The sequence below is a fragment of the Anser brachyrhynchus genome, assembly GCF_964034855.1.
Source record: "Anser brachyrhynchus genome assembly, chromosome: 13".
NCBI classification, from domain to species: domain Eukaryota; kingdom Metazoa; phylum Chordata; class Aves; order Anseriformes; family Anatidae; genus Anser; species Anser brachyrhynchus.
Window position 1 is genome coordinate 5,280,569 of NC_137708.1, and position 19,482 is coordinate 5,300,050.

At 34.8% G+C, this 19,482-nt stretch overlaps 1 protein-coding gene across 8 annotated transcripts in view; it reads left to right on the forward strand.

The window, feature by feature from the left end:
* Window positions 1-19,482, forward strand: part of PCDH11X (protocadherin 11 X-linked) — a 484,442-nt gene that overhangs the window by 415,676 nt on the left and 49,284 nt on the right. For 6 of the 8 annotated variants that reach the window (XM_080553216.1, XM_080553221.1, XM_080553198.1 and 3 more), the window contains exon 7: window positions 8,787-8,852. The exons of 1 other annotated variant lie outside the window; for it this stretch is intronic. In XM_080553216.1, the coding sequence (XP_080409342.1) occupies window positions 8,787-8,852 (66 nt within the window). Of the gene's footprint in view, window positions 1-8,786; window positions 8,853-12,925; window positions 18,382-19,482 lie in introns of those variants that run through there. One more of the 8 variants, XM_080553224.1, reaches the window with a different exon arrangement.

Below are 19,482 nucleotides of genomic sequence, written 5' to 3' on the forward strand. Positions count from 1 at the left end.
GAGAGAGTTAAATGAAATTATTTAAAGAATAAGCACTTAGATTCTAAGAAAGAGCAAAATATATTACTCTCAAAAATCTCTATTATCTCTACAATGATACATTCCTATACTATTTTAAATTGAATTTAAAAAAAAAAAAGTGGAAGAGGTAGGAAAACAAACTGAAGAAGGAACTGCTAGGCTTAACACTGAATATCAAATCTGAACTGAAGCATTCAAGTTGATGCCCTGTTAATAGCAAGCATTTACATTCCAACCAATCAATATGTTATAAGAGGTAAAAATATATGGAATTTGGTTTGCCAGCATTTTGATTTTTATAATATAAATGCAGTTAGTGGTAATACGTATAGTTAAAAAGCTAGAGGCTTGAGGAATGAACAATACATGGAAACACCTCTTCAGTTCTTTATGTGCTCTCCAGATACTTTTTTAACACAGGCTGTATGCAAGCAGAATTTCTTTGCACTTTTCTGAGTTGCTAGAATTCACTGGATACCAGATCATCTGCTAAGCTGTGTATAAAAGGAATATGTCTACATATACATTCCACAGGAGCTTTGGCAATAAATTGGTAAAAATGAGTTCATAATGGTAGGTTTTTTGGGATGCAAACTTGCTCTATCATGACCTTGCTGCCAGTAGATACACTGTTCTTGCCCGGATGGAGTTCCTGAAAAAATCAGCATGTAATCATGAGCATTTTATCAAAAGTTCAGAGAGAAGATACAGTCACTATAAGTTTGACAGGGTCACTTTGAAAATGCATTCAGCGTGCATTCTTGCATACCTGCTGTAGGAATGCAGTTCAATCAAAGGCATTTCGAAAAATGACTCCGTCACTAGATGCTTCAGTTATGGTAATATCTTTGGATCCCATTTCCTTGGAAATTTAACAAGGCATATTCTAAGGATATATGCCTTTAGCTAAGGAATGTCAAATATTCTATATGCAATTTCTTATGAAAATAAATAAGTCACTTCAAAATTAACAGGAAAGCACTTCTTCACTATTGAGGGCCATTATTAAATAGTTTTTTATATATATATAGAATATACTGAAAAGTAATGTAAGGGAAAAAGGATCTAAGGCTAAATTTATTAAAAACATTATATGTGTTTTGGTTATGTTTGGTAAGTTGTCATGTTCTTCAGGTGGTCAGATATAAGACAAATAGAGAGTAACGAATGAACAGATGACTAAAAGTTAAAATGAAATTGGGTTCTAATCCTGTTAAATATCCAGTCTCTCTCCTTATGAATTAAGTGAAGAAGGAAGCAGTACCTTGCCAAAAAGCATCCAGCCTGGATTGCAGAAAACCTCGTCTAGTGTCCCTTCTAGACCCTCAGCAATGAATGGAGTTTGTCGCCTAGCTGTTAGCATTTACTACTGAAGGCTCTTCCCTTCCAAAAATAAATGAATTGATAATTACATTCCTCTTCCTGGATCTCCATAGTAATGCATACTATTATATTGCATTTGTTACTAAACTAGGATAGTGAGTCAAAAGTTACAGGTACCTCAGAGCAGTTGTTTTTTCCCCCCACAGTTAATTCACAGTTAACATGATGTAATCAAGGTTTAATAATAAAAGCCTAGAGAAAATTAGAACTGCATTTACTTAGATTCTGGCTTCATATGGTCTTTGCTCAGGGCCTGAAACCTCTGGAGTAAAGGAATCTCCAAGACCCACTAGCTCAGCATCAGATTTGCGGAGCAAGCGCACATTTTCCATGCAGACAAGTTGTGTGCATGCAAAGTAGACCTGGTGTTGGACACATCATATTTATTGTGTTTGCACAGAATGTTTGCATGTCACATACACCGCAAATCTAACTAGGACATAAAGACACCCAAACAGCACTATGCCAAAACTGTGATGACAGCTACAAATTTATATGCAGAAAATGTTTTAGAGTTGTGCCATACTGACAGAACTAGAGACCAACATATATTCTAAGAGCATTTTCTCACAGAGGCAGAGAAAGCAATATTATGAAGTTCTCACCCAGCAAGCAAAGTCTCAACCATGAGGCAAGGAGAAGTAACAGGGGATGGGCCCAAAGTGTAGTTACTCTTCAGAGTGCCTTGCTGATGTGCTTTATCACGTTAGTTTTCTGTGATCCTAATAGACATGGGTATTTCGGAGTGAGAAAACCTTATATAGTTTGATTTGACTAAATAATAACTTTCTTGACAGTAAGGTGTGATTATTTAATTATTTCAGTTGTATGATAGTATAACTAATCACTGAGGCAGGCATGAGAAAGCTAGAAACACTTTCAACAGCATCTCACATCATGTTATACTTTTTGATTAGAAAGTTAAAATTCGCCAATACTGGAGGAAATATGCCAAATATAATACTAGAAGCACAGATTCATAAAGTTGTGAAGGAAACTCTGGAGGGCATTTAGAGTTTGCCTTGGCATTTGAAAGGCCACTGGAAAAGCAGCACAACATTTTTTGTAAGTAAAGATTTTATTCTTGATCTTCACTTAGGAAATCCAAGAAAAATCTTGTTGTTCTTCCCAGCAGAATGACAAAAGCAATAAGTACTTTTGTCTGCCACAAGAAAGACTGTCTTCACCGCAACCTGGAAAGGGCAAGCTATGTGAAATTTTCTATGGAGAAGACAAAATAGTGGATGTCCAGTAATGAATGTCCAGTCATACTGGTATTGAAGCCAATGTCTCACGGAGTGATATAGGTCACTCCTTGCTCTTAGCTGCTCTATTGTACTACTAAAAATCTTAGAAAGTATCTAATTCTTAGATTAGAAATTATATGGTCCTGGAGATAGACTTTTGAGAGGACTGAAACTTAAATAAAATTAAAATATTATACTCAGTAATGTTATTTACAACAAGGTAATCTTATACCAACAGGGAACTTATACCAATTATATGGGTGCTGCTGAATGGTGGAATTTATTGTTTCAAGAAGAAACATGATAAATATGCTTCAAGTGCATTTATTTCTGCAGCAGATATTGAATAAATATTTAATTCCAGTGACTGGTCATGTTCTTCACAATTCATGATTTTAGGTGGTCACTTCTAAAACAAAGGTAATTTTTAAGTGCTTCTCTACCTGGGCAGCACTGTGTTTTTGCAAATCATATTACTGAGTTTAATTAATTCAGGTTAAAGATCGAAAAACACCAAATTTAAAATAAATATAACATAAAATTGCTTTTAGAGTAGGTTCGTTACAAGAATTTTATATTGCAGTTTCTACCCACAGTTTTATTTACAAATTAATTCAATACTAGCATTGCAGAATAAACCATTCTCATTGCTTAAACTTAATTAAGAATGCATCCCTACTAATTGATTATGGTAATACTTTCATAGAGATTACTCCCTAATGGCTATCTCAGGATATTTTCTGCTAATTATGTAGCAAATTCCTTTTCTGTTCTACATTGTCACTAAAACTAAAAACAATCTGAACTTCACCTTGGTACTGCAACGCATATAAGCATTCTCCTAGAATTTGTAGAGACACTGAATACCCTTAAGTTTTTTACTGTTTGTTTTTCAAAATTATGTCAACCATATTTTCTTCTTGGGGAAGAAAAAAATAAATAAATCTAGTTTGAAAAGTACAGTGCATTTATAAGACTGCTTTAGTGCTGTATGGAAAAAGGGGGCCAGACTGGATCAAGGTTAACTAAGCTTGTATTTGATTCACAGATGCCGTAAGGAAATAAAAATGACTGCATTCAATATTGCAGTAATTTTCTCTCAAGTGTGAAAAATTCTTAGGACAAAAAGGAGGTGGCTTAGTGCTGTGCAGAGGGATAAATCAGTAAGGTAGAAAATGGTTGAATTTGTATGGAATAGTGAAAATTTTTGCAGATCGCTGATTAAATAATTACTTCCCTAAAGTCCAAATATGACATAGGATGTCTGAATCACTCATTAACGAGCACCTATCTAAATGAGGAAGTGTTCAAGCTAGTTGTGTTATATCCTCTCATGTCTGTGTGTGATAATATTCAATGATAATTTCACCTTGGTTATATTTGCAGATTTAGGAATATAATGTGAAAACTATTGCACTGCTTTTATCAGCACCATTCATCCTGTCAAGATGTATAATGAAATAAGGACTACAGTAATATTTTGTATGGCTTATTCATGGTTTTGTAACTATATACTTCCCATTAGTTTCATAGATCTCTCCTTCTTATGTAAAAACTGACAAAAGTGAAGTTAGACCTCTACATCCAACAACATATACGAGTTAGATCTTGCACGTGAATTTGATTTTAATTTTTCAAAATTTCACAGCCTCACATTTGAGACAAATGAGATGTAACCCTATGAACTGATAAACTCCATCAAAATGAAGACCTCAGTCTGTGCATACTGAGCAACATAACACATTTTAGAGAGCTGATTTTAACCCTGTTTTCTCAGGCAAACCGTTGCTTTCCTCATAGCAGCTCAGTAAGAAAGGGGATCTCACATTACCAAAATATCAGCAGGTGACAGAGAGTATTAGTACTTAGTTTTGATGAATTTCACTAGGTTGATTTAAGTTCAGTTTCAGACTTTGCATTGAAGTACTGAAGATGCATACAGACATTCCCTTTTGTCGATGTCTGTGGGTGTGAGAATATATGGAGCCACCAGCTGTTCTCACCATTCTTCCCCCAACTCCTTTGTGTGTGATAACTTCCAGGAGAAGCATTGCAGGAGCAGCTGGTAACTCCTTATATTATCACGGGAAGACCTGCCAGAATTTCTCTTTCAACAGCCTCCTTAATGCTCAGGTTTTGTGCAACCGCCCATGTGCTGGCACTGATGATTTCTTCCGACAGAAGCTTGAATATCTCCACATATATAATTGTGAAGATTTTCAATAGTTGTGACATGAACTAAAACAGTCTATTTGAAGGAACCCATTAGAATAAGTTATGCAGTGAAGAACCCATACTTTTACTTGAAGTTTAAAGGAAATGGAGTATAGTTCTACCTATCCGTTTCTTCAGATCTATTTATTTATGGACTTGCAAGTATTTCCCATATAAATCTGGTGTTTTTCTACATGACATAAAATTATATGAAGTTTTGCATTTTACAATGTGGCCCTTTCTATCAGTCATAAAATGGTAACCACACAGGATGTGTATGAAGAGAATGTCACTCAAGCAACAGAAGGGAGGAAAAATATTCATGTACAGATATAATGATTAAGATTTTTCCTTATGTGTCAATAAAATGCAATCTGTGAGCTGTAAAGTGAAAGTGGTAAGTTTACTTTTTTCCTAAACTGAACTTTGAAATGCGCCACGGAAATAACTATTTTAAGTGAATTTACAAAAAAGATCATATTTTTAAAAGACACTAAGTTGGGGATACTCTGAAAAAAATCAAAGCAAGTATTTGGCATTCAGCAAATACCTCATTTCTTTGGTAATTTTGTTCAGAACAGTTTGTGTCTTTCTGTAAGCACACTGCCTTTCTGATTTGATTTTTTTCCCCTCTCTTGCATTTATCTTTGACATTTAATTTCCAGATGGGTGCTTAGTATGACTGATGCTTTTTTTTTTCTTTTTTTTTTTTTTTTTGTAATCCAATCCTGAATTCATTTTCAAGGCTGCGAAGCTCAATGGCTGCCAGTTAGGTACCAGTATTTTTGTATATCTATATCTGAAATCCTTATTTGATTAATTATTAAATACAAATTAACATACGAAGAATCACACAGGTATCTGGGTCTCATCAATTCTATCTTATCTGATATATTTTGATCTGTTCTTCATTGACATCACTGTCACCATAGTTACCACCAAGACAAGTTAGAAAAATGTCTCAGTAAAAACAAAGGAGAAAATATCAGTACTGTAGGATCCAAGACAGCAAAAGATTGCCTAATAGTTAGAAACAGTAGGTAGTACTCAGATTTTTTGCATTCAGAGCTTGTTACAGACATGTCCTGTTTAAAGTTGATGGACAGGAACTTTACATAAGTGTTTGCAATTTCAGTGTGAGAGTAACCATCACCATGGGTTAGTAAGTACTTTTATTTGGCTTGTAAAAGCCAAAGGTGAGTGAGTACTAGAGATGAACAAAACCAGAAGAAAATATTTCAGAGGATATTGAAGAAGTGAAGAGCTTTTTTATTTGCTTTTTAAAGAACAGTCACTTGAACAATAGAATCTGAGTAAAAGAATTTGTCAACTGAGTAGGCAGAATAAAGTTCAGAGGAAGTCTTGCTTGCAGTTTATTACAAAAAGTTGATTAATATTAATATTATAGAAAACAATGATTTAATTTGCAATAGTTTCGTACCCTGCTTGTATGAGATCTCAGTTGTCCACATCAGCACACAACTTTTTTTTACTTCCTTCTTTGTCTTTTCATTAAGTAAAGACAGTATGGCTTATGGGAGCATTACATACATAGCATGCCATAGACAGACAGCATATGAGTACATGCATCCTTTGGCTCCAATGTTTACATTTTATTCTCTGTATTGCAAAATGAAATCCTTAGAGATACTTGAAACCTGACAGGACACAACCTTGAGCAACCTGCTCTAGTTGACTCTGCTCTGAGCAGAGGGTTGGACTGGATGGTCTCCAGACACCTTGCCAGCCTCAGCCATGCTGTGGAAGTGGTGTGACTGATACCCTGCTTGTGGAGTAAAATAATAAGTTCTGTCACAACTGGTCTAAATATGTGGGGGGGAAAAAAAAAAGAACAGAAAAATGAGAAAATCCTCAGAGCAATGATGTTTGTGTTGCTTACTAATGAGGATTCAGCCCATATTCTTTGACTATATGTTATACAAAAATTTCACATTTTAATTATTAAGAATCTATAATTTGGAAGGCTCACTGATTATCGTATATATATACTAGTTAGTAGGTAGTGCATGTAAGATAGTAAATGATGGAGTGGTTCAACTCTTTTGGATAATGTTAAGCAGCATCACTGTCAAATTATCAAAAGCTATTTCACTTTCATGGACAATGCAGGAGTACCACTCTGGTCTAGATGAATGAAAAATTAACTATGACATTTTATATCTCTTAAAGTATCTGACTTGAATTTCTTATTTATTTATTTATTTTACTCCTGTTATATATATTATATTGACTGGTCCCATTTAACCCTGTATTTTGATTGCATACTTTCTTTCAAACTGCAATGAATGTTAACTTAATATTCAAAATGCTAAAAAGAAATTCATAGAATCCTAGTATGGCTTGGGTTGCAAGCCCATGCAGTTCCACAGGCAGGGACACCTCCCACCAGCCCATGCTTCTCAAAGCCCCATCCAGCCTGGTCTTGAACACCTCCAAGGATGGAGCATCAACAGCTTCTCTGGGCAGCCCATGCCAGTGCCTCACCACCCTCATAGTGAAGAATTTTCTCCTAACATCTGATCTAAATCTGCCCTCTCTCACTTTAAAAGCTTTTCCCCTTGTCCTATCACTACATGCCCATGTAAAAAGTTGCTCTCCATCTTTTTTATAAGCCCCCTTTAAATACTGAAAGGCTGCAATGAGATTTTTCCAAAGCCTTCTCTCTTCCAGGCTGAAAATCCCCAGCTTTCTCAGCCTGTCTTCATAAAGAGGTGCTCCAGACCTCTGAGCATCTTTATGGCCTCCTCTGGACTCACTCTAACAGGTCCATCAGGTCCATGCCTTTCTTGTGCTGGGGGCCCCAGACCTGTATGCAGTACTCCAAGTTTGAGTACTCCAGTGAATTATAACACTGGAGTATAAATATAATACATAACACTGTATAAATATATACGGAAAACTGTTTGAATGTCAGCTATATTAGATTTTCCTGCTATATATACTATGTCTAATATTTCTTAGCTAAAAGCAAACAATTGATGTTAAACAGAAAAAAAAAAAAAAAACAGATTTCGAAGTAGAAGCTTCCCAGCACACGAAAAATGTGCCTTTGGTGACCACGTATAATTCTAGGATATCCTCTAGGTTTATATTAAAATTGTTAAAAAGTCAGATTAACCTCTAAATTCAAAAATTCATACAGACTTTTAACATAGAAGCTATGAAAAATCTGTCTATCTCTGTTTTTTATATAATTACATTAGTCTCTTTAAAAAAGACAATGCTGCTATGCTTTCTGCTTATTGATATTACAAAAACTTGTACTCTTTGTTAGCACTAATTTATTCAGTTATAATGAGTTATTATTTTGTTATTACAATACAGAAAATATGCGAGGGTTTTATTAATTTATGTAATCATCAACTGTTACATCATTTCTCCTGTTTACTAGTTAGACTGATATAAAGCTATATTATGTCTTTTTTCAGTCAGCTTCATTTGGACATCTAATGATTAAGAAACCAAGTTCAAAGTATAAGGTTTGTTTTTAAGTAGCCTATTTTTTTCTTTTAACAACTGTATGTAATGATAGGACAATCAAAGCGTCATTGTGCTTGGAGTTATACGTACATAACAAACCAACAATACTGTGTTAAATAACCAGCAATCTTCAATACTGCTTTACCTTGTCAAATACCTTATTTGGAAATAGATCCCATAATAAAAGGGTTTAATAATAACAGCTTCCACATTGATTTGTTCTTTGTCATACATTTATGATGTGAAAAATATTTTGTTGACTTCCTTTTAAAATGCATAATCCAATATTAATAGCTGTACAAGTTAGAGCTTGTATGTCGGGTTTTAGCACTGCATGATTGTTTTTATGGCTGAGTCACAAACCCCGTAGTAACTGGAGTTAAAAATGCTGATAATTGTTTAAATCTACTGTCATTACAGGGCTTGAGAGATCACGGAGGTCGTTCAAGACTACAAAACTGTCACCATTTCTGACCTACAGTGGTGGTGAGAGTACAGGACTTAGCAGCTCACTGAATTATGAGGCTTAGAAATGGCGATGAATACAGTACTTCCAGAGCAGGGAAAAATATAAGCACATTTAGTGAAAATACAATTCTTTCTCTACTTAGAAAACTCTCTGATAGTTTTACAAATTGTTACTGGGCAAAAAGAATTCAGCAACAGATAATCTGCTGTTAACGCAATTACAACTCTAATGGCTGACTAGAATTTTTTTGTGTGACAGCAATCTGATATCCTGCCACAGTATATTATGCATGGGAATTTCTAACCACAACCCATTAGAAAAAGCCACAGTATTGCTTTTTTGAGTTCCTAGCTGCAATTAGGCAGCAGTGGAACACTGTTGCAAAGCTTTTATGAATAGAAACCAGCATGCCCCTGGGCTAGAGAAGTGAAGGGATAGCTCAGCAGCAGCAGGAGACAAACTCACATTTTGAGCAACGCTGTATATTGCATGAGAAATGGTTTTTAATGTGAACAGCCATCTACATTCACCTGGGTATTATAGGAGACTAAGTCCTTGACAACATCAGCAATGCCATTCATGATTTGAGCAACTAACAAATACCGCTTTTAAACAGCAAGGTGCCAAATTCTGTTTATGGAAGTTTTTCCACAAGTTAACCTCATAAATAGAACTGGTGACACAACTGAATCTTATTAGGTGGTAATTTCATTCAGAACTGTCTTAAGGGTGGTTCAAAAACTGAGGAAAAATTAAGAAAACCATGCTTTAAAAAAGTAACAGGTGATTCACTTTGCAAAGTTTTCCCATTAAGTTTTTTGTTTGGTTACCTTAGGGCTTTGATTTGTGGTGATTTCTTTCCTAGAAGATTGAGAGAGATTGGCTTGTAGAGCTACATTTGGGCAGATAAGAATAAACCATCAAGAACTGTCAACATATGAATGTACTTAACTAAGATAAATCAATGAAGGACCTTAGTAAATGTCAAAAGATGAAGAGCTTAAAACAACTAAATTATAGGGTTACAGAGACAATGCCTTTGCAAGCAGGGTGAGGAAGAAATCAAGAATGAGAGAGAAGGCCATATACTCATACAATCTATTTCCATTTAAAAGTTCCTAATCCTGTATTTGTGTTTGTGTGTGTGTGTGTGAGTATGTGTTTAAATAAATGCTGTTGTGTTCACTCCCAAACACCAACTGGTTGCAGAGAAGTCAAACGGATAAAGCCTCTGAAATGTTGTTTCATCAAAAAAATTATATAGAACAACATTTACCAGGGATTAAGTGCCAAAGCAGAGTCACAGGTGAACCACCTCACCATCTTTGTGAGCATAACAATTGAAGTAAAACACTGAAGTATGCATAGTTTATAGAAGCTGGAATCAAGCTTACTTTGAGGATATTAGACAGTTATGAAGCTGAACTGATGCTGTCCAGCATATTAAAAGCACCTATCGCTATGTAAGTGCTAATACTTCACTACTACAACTACTTAATACTAGTGTTGTTGCTGATACATAATATCACTTTTTTCGATTAGTAATTTGAATTAAACCAGAACAACTAGGCAAGCAAATTCCAGTATCATGGCATGTGTATTGTCTGCATTTGGGCTATATTTATCATCTAACCCTAGTAGAAATGTTCAGGTAATTTGTACACCAGTAGATCTGCTCATATAATAGACAGGCACCCCGAAGCCAACAGTTTTACCATGGTCCCTAACTGCTGATTGAAGATATGCTTGAAAGATTCTTGATTTTAAATTGTAAATGATAATGAGTTTTAAATCAAAACTATTTTGATCACTACAGGTATTTTTAAAACTGAAACTCTTCAGAGTTCAAAATTTCCAATCAAGATCCAAATGTAATTAAAAATGTACTGGAAAAGAAATGAACAGAAAAACGCCATAAACAAAAAATAAAATGGAACGGTACAAAATATTTCAATGATATAAGATGAGAGGCCTAAAAATAGACATTCCAGAGTGAAAAAAATCTTACTTTCAGAGCTCCATTTATTTGAAAAATTGTCTTCCCCAATCATAAGTAAAACTTTGACATTGTCAAATCAGTGAGAATTTTGTCTTTGACACTGTCTGTATTTCAAATGAAAAACAAACAAACAAAACCCAAAACATATTCTCACTTCATTTAAAGCAAAAGAGGAAAGCAGTCATTTGACCAGTTCTACTTACATAACAAATTTTATTCTGTCAGTTAAAGACAGGATAAGGTAGTCAAGTCAGAATTTGTGAATCTTGTCTGTGCCTACCACAATGCATTGTTCCTCCCCAGGTTCATTCTCATGTGTCTGTTTATAAATCTACTTTAGAATTAGTAAGCGCATAACAGAGTACTCTCACTCATATAACCTGAAATGAAAAGGTCTGTAAACTAACATTTGTACAGTGCCCTCCTTGTAGTGAGCCAGAGCCAGCCGACATGATGAGCTCCTCTGCTGCACTGTAGGGTTTAACAAAGAGCTATATGGAGGCAGAGCTGAGATTCTTTGTGTGTGTTTAACCACATCAACACTAAGCCATCCTCTAAATTTCCACTCAGATGTACAAACTTTCTAGAAGTAAGGTAAACAAAGCTAAACATGCATGTTTGTGCTTTTAAAATATTAAAATGTAAGTGAAACTGCCAAAATGGGTAGTGATATTACTTCAGAGAAGCAGAAGCTACATAAAATGCAAGAAAAAAAGACACAAAAATCATGTTCTCCAATTCTGAAAGCTGACATTTATGTTCAGTCTAAACTAATGATAATTTAAGATTTCTATTCTTTCATGAAAACAGCCAATGAAATTACAAAAAGGAAGCACATCCCAAGTTCCTGAAGATGTACTAAACATTTTGAAAGAAAGTTTGTTACCCTATCAGGAATATTTAATATGCAGGATGCATTCATTCTGAAAATATTTTTTAAATCCATCATTCTCAAAAATGCTTTTTTTTTTTTTCTGTCAACATAGCAAAAAATGAAACTATGTAAAAAGCCTCATTATCCCATAAATGCAGATCTGAAAGCCTTGTCAGGCTGCCTATTGAATTAGCAAATACAAAAGTTGAGCACTCTGATTGATGCTGCTCTGCCAAAGCAGCAGCCAAGAGGATTTAGGTAGCTTTACTAAAGCTGGGTTGTATGGAAAGACTAAGTATTAATTCTTAATATGGTCGAACACAAGGTTGGAGCACGTCTGCTGAGACTGCTTTTTCCTTCTGTTAGATTACCAGATTCAAGCTTACTGTCAAAATGCAGAACAGAGGTTTAGATGTGAAGTACTAACTATATTCCAGGAAAAAAAAAAAAAAAGGAAAAAAAAAAAAAACAGTATTAACCATATGACAGTTCTGAAGAAAGGACCCCAAACCCTCCTTGAAACTGAAAGAAATAGAATGCATACAATGCAGAAGATGTAAGAAAATGCCCTATTTTCAACTTATTTGTGGGTGTGGGGCTTGAATCTTTAAGAAAGGAGAGCATGAAGAACAAGATCCGTTGTAATCGTGAACAAAACAAGTTGAGAAGCAGATATGGCTGCTCTATCTTGTTTATACGAGAGCTTTAGATAACTGTGCCTACTGCAACTGCTCCATCAGCAAGGTAGTGTTAGGGTCATGGCTTCTAAGGCAGCCTCTGCAGCAAGAAAGGTCCCTGCTCCCACACACTACTATTTACAGAAGAGGGGAAAAAAATCCAGGACTGGTTACAGATTTTTTTCATGGATGACAAAGTTTAGTTTCTCTTACATTCAGAAGCCTTGAGGTAGGACTTTTATGATTATTTAGGATTCATTTGTCTACAGCACATTCTGATTAAAAGGGATTTAACCTATTTCTACCAGAAAAAAAAGTCTGTAACAAGAAGAGCACCATAGTTAACTTGCTCATTGTTAACTGTTGCAGACAGAACAAAAAATGAATGTGATAGAAACAGAGTTTTCAATTTTCAAAACATTTCTCAGGCTGCTCTTGTCTAGTCTTTAACATGAGATAAATATGAAACGCTTACAACTAGACTACTCATACTTTTTCATCAAATACTTGTTTTATTGTCTGTGTATTCTGTGTTTCCAGAAAGTGGTAGAAAATAAGAATGACATCCAATAAGAAGCTTACTGCTCATCAACACCAAGGCTGTGAACTATTAAAGTGTCTGAAAAGATACATCTCTGTAAATGTATTTGATGTGTAGACTGTCATGTTCCTGTCCAGACCTTATGATACCGTGTTTGTGTCCTTTGTAAGTGTGATACCAACTACGATACCAACTACACTGCATAGAGCAAAGTTTTTACTATTTTTAAACCCAATTTAAATTTTCTGGGGAAAAAAAAAAAAAACATTTTAAACTAGTTCAGTGTTTTTCATCATGTGACCAGCAGTTTCACCTTGTGTAAGGTGCCCAAGGGTAGATGTACAGCAGAATTTTATATCCTAAGTTATCTGGGTCTTTTCCCTCCCTTTCTCCTTTTTTTTTTTTTTTTTTTTTTTTTCTGGGGCTGCTGGTTTGAATAAAATAGACTGAGTAAGTTTCACACCTGTTAGTTTTTCTGCCAGGGAATTTTGATCATTTTCCCATTATGCACAAGCTTGACTTATTTTGTGAAGTGTTTTTTATATTTGCATTTTATTTTGCAATGTTATTTTCAAAAAGTGTGGTTATAGGTTTGCCTTGACTTGGTGGTTGCAAACTGGGTCATCTAGCAAGAAGTCTTCCATATCTCGTCTTAATTTAAGAGGGCAACTAATCAAACTCTGAGGTTGCTAATGCATGCAGAAGGAGAGAAAGGATTGAGAATGAGAGGCAACCAGCACAGAGCTGACATGCAGACAGATGTGGACGCCTCAGATGCAGCAGACAGAAACAACTTAGGGACTTAGAGCAGAACGAATAAAGCTTGTAACAATGTCAGAGTTGCTAGACTGAGAGCAAGACGGAAATAAAGGCCTTTCCAATATCCTGTAAAGACACAGTGACAAAGAGGGTGACCTGTTTATAAATCTGTCAGGTTTATTGTCTCATCCCAATTTTGAATTATTTAAGAAGTTAATAGCTCCAGATGTGTTCTAATTAAATTTGGCTTTTGAGTTTGAAAGCCCTTTTGTCTATGGACCTTATAAATAGAAAATCTACCCAGATTCAGGCTCTCAGTCTAGCTGAACTGGAGCCTTGCATCATCTCAAGCTTAAAACATTCAAATAAGCACTGCATTGTTGAGACATTATTGCAGCACAGTGGCAGTACTTTTGTGACTAACGAAACAGCAATTTCTTACCACTGTTAGCATTTTAAATTGGTTTCCGTACTCTAGTTTGCAGCCTAAGAAAAAGAAAAAAATCTCATACATGCTGAGGAAACCTTGCTAGAGATTTTGGCAGTTTGTTTTAAAGCCATTTAATGCCTATTTCACTTTCTGGGAGTTGCATGCACATTTAGGTATATTTAAACTTGAGTGATTATCAGAAAGGTCACAAAATAGAGGGACAATCAGGATCTAGAAGAGCCCTTTACATATTAAAAAAAAAAAAAATCACTTGGTGCAAAAGAAAATGAGTATTGTACAATTTGACTTTCAGAACTGTAACCAGATATAATCCATGTCCTATGACAGTCTCTTCAAATAACTTTGACAATGAGAAGGACACATACATTTAGAAGTGTTTGTTGTCCAAATTCATATGAACTAACAAAAACTAAGAGCATCTGCTTAGGTCCTGAGGCACACCAGTAATTTACTAGCTGATCTTTGAAGAGAAACACATTGTAAAATCAGCAAAGTACATAACTCAAACTCAGCTCATATAGCTTATAGCTAATTTTTGCCTGGCAAATAAGGATACAAATTTGATGAGCTTTAACATACAAGATAATAAGAGTAGTCCCATGATAGGGAATACTATACAAAAAGAAACAGAGAGAAACATGAAAAGCTAATTGCTGTAAATTCTCTGCAGCTGTAATGAAATACAGTAAGAAACATCCCCAAGCCATACTGCATTAGATTCACTTGCATAGAAATCGAGAACTGGTTAAACAAGCAAAACTGAGATTGAACACTCTCTAGCTCAATGGCTCCAATTTCATCACAATTTTTACAAGAAAATGTATGCTGTTTACCCAGCATGCACAAATTAAAATTAAGCTAAAAATGTTTTTCTTTGTTCTTTTCCACTTTACTTTCCAATGAGCAATTTTTCTTGCACAAACACTGAACAGAGCAAATAACAAGCTCATTGAAAATATGAATCAAGAACAAGTAGTTGATTTCTTCTCTTTGCACTGCAAATTAGGCATACAAATCAAGTACAGCATTGTCCTTAAAATGCATGTTGCTGGTGCAAGGCATTAAAACGTTCTTATACCTGTAAAAGTAAAGTTAGAGTTAAGAATACAACACTTCTCACAATAAAGACTGCCTACAATCCTCCATCCGCAAACGCCTCTGAAAGATTAATCAAAGTAGAAAAATTAACCAAAATGTATAGACTGAAAGATTTCAGTGTTAGATTATTCTGTGGTAACTCAAGTTGTTATATATGCTATTACTGCTGTCATGTCTCACTGGAATAAAGGTTAGGAAAAGCCAATGTACATGAAAGCTATAGTCTGTCATGAATGATATGATCAGAATTTAAGCTTATTTCAGTCATTCAGTTAAAAAAAAAAAAAAAAGTCTCATACTTTTCACTCCAGCATTGTAACTGTAACAATCAAGAAACATTTGTTTCTTGCTCATCCGACATGACTGCATAGCAAACTTCTGGAAAAATCTATAATACAAGAGTCCTGAACTCTCCCCCAGAACTAGCTACCAGCCACTGCTACTAAAACTAAATTTGCAAGTATGACTGCTTTTTACTCCAGATAATAGGAAGCAAATAAGAACCTCAAAGGTATCCTGTAATAGCTGACATTTGTGAAAATCAAGTATAATGGCTATCAGCTATACTTAAGCTCTCTCTAGTTGACTGAAAACTCAGAGAAAGTGAAACTGGTATGTTTTAATGCCCTGCCTCTGTTAAGTATCTGTCACTTTTACATTTTACTCACAGAAATCTTAACTAGCATACTAAGAGCCACACTACAGTCATTTTCCTTTAGGGACTAACTCAATTTGGTGAAAACTTCTGTTAATATTTTGTAGTTAAGTCATTTCCTCTTTTTCAGTTGGCAGTTGAAATGGTAGAGATTTATTAAATAAAAAGCTTGTGGGTGTTCTCATATTCCCCCTTCTTACTGCAGTTGACTAACATATTGAACAATTGCATCCCTTTCTTTTCCAAAACATGCATTACTCATTTTCCACTTGAAGATCAGGTGTCAAACAAATTTTTGCCTCATAATTACTGTTTTGCAGTAATTTCCATTAATTAAAATTATATGCATAACACTGTTTCTAAATTCCTCCTCAGAAAAAAACAGCGTTTCACTTTTTAATTCTGCAGTTTATTTTAAAGGCTAAACTTTGGCTTTACAGCAAAAAATACATTGCACTAAATATAAAGCTCTGTTTGTTACAACTTACACTAAAAAAATCTTGTTAATTTTATTCTGACACTTCTCATTCTGTACATGATTTTTGATAAGTTGAGTATATTTAGTGCTGAAGTGCTTTGAATGTTCTTAGCTTGACAGAACAATAAATAAATCAGTAAGTAGAAAAAATATTTAATACTGCCAGCAACTGTTTCCATTTTAAGGAAAAGAAAAAAAAAAAGAAAAAAAAAGTGGTTTGTTTTCCCGATCTAGGAAACAATAGTTTGCTGTATTACAGTTAAGTGGCATAAAACTGTCCTATGTCATATTAGCACACTATGTATTGTATACTGCATGAACCTTTTAACCCTCAGAAACCAGAAGACTTCAATTACTACATAATTAACCTCGAATGCCAAGAATTTTTGTTCTGTTGTTTATTATTATTATTATTTTATTTTGAACAGTACAGGTGTCAACATTAACAGGTTAAATTTTTAGCTCAGGCTATTTCAGTATGGTCTTTGAGCAGGTAAAGTGAGGTTCTGCATTTTATATAGGAATTTTTGCTTTCATCATCCCCACGGTAAAGTTATTCATCTTTAGATAGGGCTGGATTGGTTATGTGTGATTATTCTCAGCTGGCACAATAGAAAGCCAATACCTATTCACTTACAGAGTAGGAGAGATGCTTTATATGCACGCTGGGTGGCAATAAGTCTGCCCTCCTCTTTTGGAGTTTGCAGAGGCTCTTTACAACACAATAGGCATATTTTACTGGTCCTGAGTAAGAGTTGCAAGTGCAGGTTTTTTTCCTCTTTTGTGCATTGACAGGATTGGTAGTTTGACAGTCAACTACTGTAAAGAGACTAAAGATGTCTTTTTTTTTTTTTTAATGACACAGGCAATGAACTGATGGTGTGTTTGATATACAATTCACCAACTATTCAGCACAAAGTGAACTTTGCCATGTATAGACTTTAGTCTTATTAAACCATCACTTGGGAAAATAGTAAGTAATTCTAAGTAGTAAGCCCAAATCCTAGTCTTACTGCATGACCATCCTTCAGTTATTGCCATGTCTGACAGTGAGAAGCTTTCAACATAAAACAGACTTTTTCAAAATAGGAAAATGGTGTTAGCATTGTCCATTAGAATGTGAAATAAGTGTAATAATTTCTTCTGTGTTCCTTGAACTTAGTGGACAGGTTGATATAACTTATGCTAATTATATACTTAGCCAACCTAACAATGTCAGCAATTCAATAGTTACAGAGGAATATTGTGAGTATCCAGCTGTGCAATAGGACTTCCAAATAAAGCACAAATCTTTGTATTTCGCTGACGTGCAATAATGCACCTTTCAAGAAAGGAATGCTGCAATCCTTTAATTGCCACACATTAAGAAAGCAAGTTTATCAAGTAATCAATAGGGCAATCATTTAGGTAATTCACATCATTTCTGCAGGTTTCACATGTGAATAAGCTTTTGCCTTAACATGAGTTAAGACCTGGTCTTCCTGAAGTTAAATGGTTCAAAATGGGTTTTGAACCTAAACCTAGTTTTTATTATTATTATTATTATTAATGTTTTTATTATTTTTTTATGATTTTAACATACAATTAGGCATGAGAAAGAAGTGAAAACAAGTCATGGAAATGTGAGTTTATGAAAAGCAGTTGTGGACCTTCAGTTAGAACCTTTCTACACAGGATCTGATTAAAAAGTGGCTCATGCTAGAGAAAGTGGGCTGGAAGGTTGCTTATGTAGGGACTGAAATCAAAGCACAGTACGTAGATTTAGTAGTATCATTAAAAACAACAGCAACAACACAGAAAACAAAACTTTTCTAAAATTTTAAGTAGATCATCTGTTTTCTAATTTTTTTCAGATCTGTTTTCATTGGGCATAGTGTAGTCACTAGTTTTCTTTCATCCAGCTTCAGATGATTTTTTTTCCCTATTAAAGAAATTTCCTTTTAGTTAATAAACTAGAAAACTAACAAAAGGCAAACTGCATAATATGCTTAAGGAGTAGCTGTAAAAAAACAAACAAACAAACAAAACAACAAAAAAACGTATTTCAACAATCTTTCCTAAATGATCCTGGAAACACTCTAGATTGCTAGTCCCGAGAGTGATGTTTTCTAGGTACAAGCCAGGTAGAGCAGAGATGCTGTGCATTAGGGGCATTTTTTTTCTTTTTTTAATAATAATGGGAAGAAGAAAAAAAAAAACACATTGCTACAGGAATGTACTTTCGCCCTGTTCTGGTTAAAGGATTTCTGACAGGCTGGAAGGGGAGTTCGTTCTCCATGGCCCATTCAGTCATTGGCTGCTTTCTTCTCCTGAGGCTGCCAACAAAAGTGCCAATTAGTAGCAATTGTGATGGTGATTTCCGAAGTGCAGTTTAAAGGATTTCTAACTGGGTTGGAGCTGTTGTCAGTTGACTGACTGGAATAATAATAATAAAAAAAGCTCACTGCTTCAACAGAAGCTTGTTAGACTTTTCTGTGTGATCTGCTATGGATAGCGTGAACTGCAACAGCTTTTGCATTCAAAAGAAGGATTTTCCTAAAAGCATCAGTGAGCACTTGGCTGTTTTATCTGTTCTAAGAAATTTTAATTTTAAATTCTGTTAAAAACAAAAATAAATGAGGATCTAGAAGTAGGAGGAAAAAATAAAATAGCCTGTGGGACATGCATAACTGTTTCAATACACCAGGATCCCTGAAGGGTAGTCTTATCAAGTGGAAAAGATACTATGCATTTTTCCTAGTACAGTGTTACTGTGATAGAACCATATCCACTAAATGGGTTAAAACACAAGAGACCTGATATACTGAAGTTTTGTGTTGATGTTTTACCATAAACATCAGAAAGCAATATATGCTGACAAGCCATACAAAGAAATAGGCATTTATTATTCGTGTATAAGGGAATGCTTGAACTACATGTCAACAATATGAAACCATTTGAGCATTAATCTTCATTTAAAAGATTTTTCTTTATGGTAACATAAATAATTAGTTTTCCTATTTCTTTCCTTACTAATTTGTTCATACAGCACAGTAAGTACCTAGTCTCCCTAGTCTCAGACTTAATGTACTCACCCTAGCAGCCACTGCACAAAACAACTAACAGTCTTAAGTTT